This window comes from Heteronotia binoei, chromosome 11 (assembly GCF_032191835.1).
Source record: "Heteronotia binoei isolate CCM8104 ecotype False Entrance Well chromosome 11, APGP_CSIRO_Hbin_v1, whole genome shotgun sequence".
NCBI classification, from domain to species: Eukaryota; Metazoa; Chordata; class Lepidosauria; order Squamata; family Gekkonidae; genus Heteronotia; species Heteronotia binoei.
Window position 1 is genome coordinate 79,024,942 of NC_083233.1, and position 3,202 is coordinate 79,028,143.

General features: G+C 43.1%; 1 protein-coding gene across 1 annotated transcript; it reads right to left on the bottom strand.

Moving 5' to 3' along the window:
• Positions 1 to 300: 300 nt before the first annotated feature.
• On the bottom strand, positions 301 to 2,807 carry LOC132579640 (uncharacterized). The gene is made up of 2 exons (XM_060250159.1): positions 2,762 to 2,807; positions 301 to 504 (listed from the first exon to the last, which is right to left on the bottom strand). The coding sequence occupies exons 1-2, from the start codon at positions 2,778 to 2,780 to the stop codon at positions 320 to 322; spliced, it is 204 nt and encodes a 67-aa protein (XP_060106142.1). The 5' UTR covers positions 2,781 to 2,807; the 3' UTR covers positions 301 to 319.
• Positions 2,808 to 3,202: the final 395 nt, after the last annotated feature.

A 3,202-nucleotide genomic window follows, 5' to 3' on the forward strand; every position in this document is an offset into this window, starting at 1 on the left:
CAGCATCGGGGCTTCGAAGGGTGTTAAAAGGAGGGCAAGTTACGGCTTGACCAGCTAGCTTGTGCGTTGATCTTGGCGCTCTCATAGAGAGAAAGAGGGGAGGAGACAACCTGGCTGCAAACTCCCCTGCGAGATGTTGATGCCTGAGAAAAAACAAACAAACTACAGGAACAAATCGTTCGCTTTGTTGTAGGCGATGAATCACAGTCAGAAAAGAAAAAGCTTGCATGTCCGTGGACTAAAGAAGGGCCTGATTGTGTCTCTTGACCGGGCGTTGGATGGAGCAGGTACCTGTGCAGGTGGAGAGCGGGAAGATCTGTCACTTGAGCACCAGGAAGTAAGTGGTCCAGCCCGCCAGCAGCAGTGCCCCGAACAGCACCGTGTAGCTGAACAACACGAAGGCCAAGAGCTCCTTCAGCACCTTCAGGCAATGGACAGCGAAGGAGTCGTGCATGATCCGGGCTCTGCGAGAGGGTGGAGGCGAGTGCACAGGGAGAGGCTGACCTGGGAGAGAGGCAGAAAGCAGCACTGAAGAGTGGAGCAAAGCACCTTGAAGGCCAACAACGTTTTATTCAGAATGGAAGCTTTTGTATGCATGAGTATTTGGCAGAGGTTAAGAATGCAAAGGGATACAAAGTTGGGATCCGATGGCAAAAGAGTGCCATAAGCAAATTGAAAGACCGTTTGGTCTGGATAGCGTTTGCATGGGAAACCAATAGATGGTCGTAAAAGTTGCCTGTTAATTGCTCTTGCGACAAGTTTAGGTCAAACAAAAAGGGCATGTGTTTCCTAGTGATGCGAGTGGGACTGGAGCTTGCCATGCATCAAAAAGAGTGGCTGAATCAACTGAGTCAACGGCAAAGTGGTTTCCTAACAGGGCCATTCGGAGCAGGATTGAATCAAGTGGGTTTAGATGGATTCAGGTGAGTAGCTGTGTTGGTTTGAAGCAACAGAACAAAATTTTACTCCAGTGGCACATTTAGGACTAAAAAAAAATAATAATAATGCTGGGTCTAAGTTTCTGCGTGCATAAACACTTCTCCAGATACCTGCACACAAAAGCTTATACCTGGATTTAAACTTTGTTGGTCTTAAAAGGTGCCACTGGACTCATAATTTGGGCTTAGATGGGTGTAACTTTACCGAAATGGTAGTTTTGGAGGGCAGCTGTATTGGTACATTTAAAGGATTGCGCTGTAAGTTTGTTGACTGTTTAATTTGTGTTCATGTTGGTAGTAGTTTCTGTAGCCTAGGTGGATTTGGGAAAAAAATAGTTTGCAAAATATCCTGATTTCTTTACATTAGGCATGGGATAACAGAGATGGGGGACAGAAGGCAGTATGGTATACCCCCACCACCCGGTTGGTCGACTTGGAGAAGGGATTTATTAATTTAAATTAAAGTTGTTTTCTTTCCACCTCTCTCTTCCCCTCCCATCTCCTTCCTTCCTTCCTTCCTTCCTTCCTTCCTTCCTTCCTTCCTTCCTTCCTTCCTTCCTTCCTTCCTTCCTTCCTTCCTTCCTTCCTTCCTTCCTTCCTCCCTCCCTCCCTCCCTCCCTCCCTCCCTCCCTTCCTTCCTTCCTTCCTTCCTTCCTTCCTTCCTTCCTTCCTTCCTTCCTTCCTTCCTTCCTTCCTTCCTTCCAACACCTGACATTCATATCTCGTGGCTCTCAAACACCTGACATTTATTCTATGTGGCTATTATGTTAAGCAAGTTTAACCACCCTTTATCAGATCTGGGAAGCTATGCAAGATCAGTACTTGAATGGGAGACCACCAAGAATAACTTTGTAGAGGAAGGCAGTTGTCTTGTGTGTTTGCTGTAGGTCAGTTGTAACTTGAAGGTACTTATAGACATACATTTAGAGATACAGATGATAACAGCTACCAATCGATGCACGGGAAAGGCTTAATGTGAGGAAATTAGAACGCTGAGATGCTTTTCCCAGTAGAGCATCTGGAGAACAGTGCATTAACAACAATCAAAGGGACCAATCAAAGTGGCCCATCTTTCCAAAAGAGCCCTCTTTAATATTTAATGCTATAATTGCCTTTAATGGACAGACTGACAGAAATAAAGGCTTCTGTTTATGATCTGGGGTTGGGTTAAGTACAAATTGTTTGGCTTGCATCTTTGCTTCTGCCCAAAACAACCTGCACGAGAGGGAAATGCTTTAAATCCATCCCCACTCAAATCAATATGGATCCTTGTGTTACACAGTAAGATACAGCAGTTCCGAAACTTCAGAAAAGTAAAAGGGAGGTTTTCAACCCATAGGCTTTGGAGGTACGTGCCTTATTGAATTGTGCAAAATTTAACCGTTGCTATGCTTTGATGAGTTATAACACTGTAAAGGTAAAATCTGCTACCCTTTTCTAGGTGTAGGAAATATAATAAAAAACTATCATAATAATAACAACCAGAAAGGTCTTACTTCAGTTTTAACAAGAGAAAATAAACCCTGGATCAAGTTAGAGCTAACCTAGAGAATTATTTGTGTTTTTAAGAACATAACAGCTGTCGGAAACCAATTCAATTACAAAAGCTATCGTTTTAAAAGTAATGAGAGGCATATTTAAACCTAGTTACTTATTAAATGAATCTGTTAATTATTTACAATATCAGCATATGTTCTATCGATATTCTCCTGGACCCAATTTTTACGAGCTGCTGTCATCAGATAAGAAAACAGATTTATCACATAATTCTTTTAATGTAGGTAGGGGGGAAATATTGCATTTAACGGGGAGAAATTGCTTACCCTGGACAAATGACGGCATTTGCTTGAAGTTGTTCTTGGCCTTTGTTTCTGGACTCTCTCTTGAACGTCTGGCTTGTAGAAAGCTTGGTGATGGAGCGGGATCTTCTTCTTGTTAGATACGAAGAGGCAGGCGTAATGAGCCTCTATTTGCAACGGCTGCTTGTTCTAATGGACTAGGTGTGGTCAAGGATCTGTTCGTGGATAGGACATACGTAGATCCTTCACTCATCCTTCAGAGCGCACACAAATAGTCACAGCTCTTTTTAAAAGTGGAAACAAATACCCTGCAGTCAAACGCATTGTTTCCAGATTACTGGCCACTCTAAGGAGATAGATCAAGGTAGTCTGTCTATAGCAGTTGAAAAGAACAAAAATCCAGCAGCACCGTAAAGACCAACAAATTTGTGGCACAGTTTGAACTTTTGTGAGTCACTGTGCACT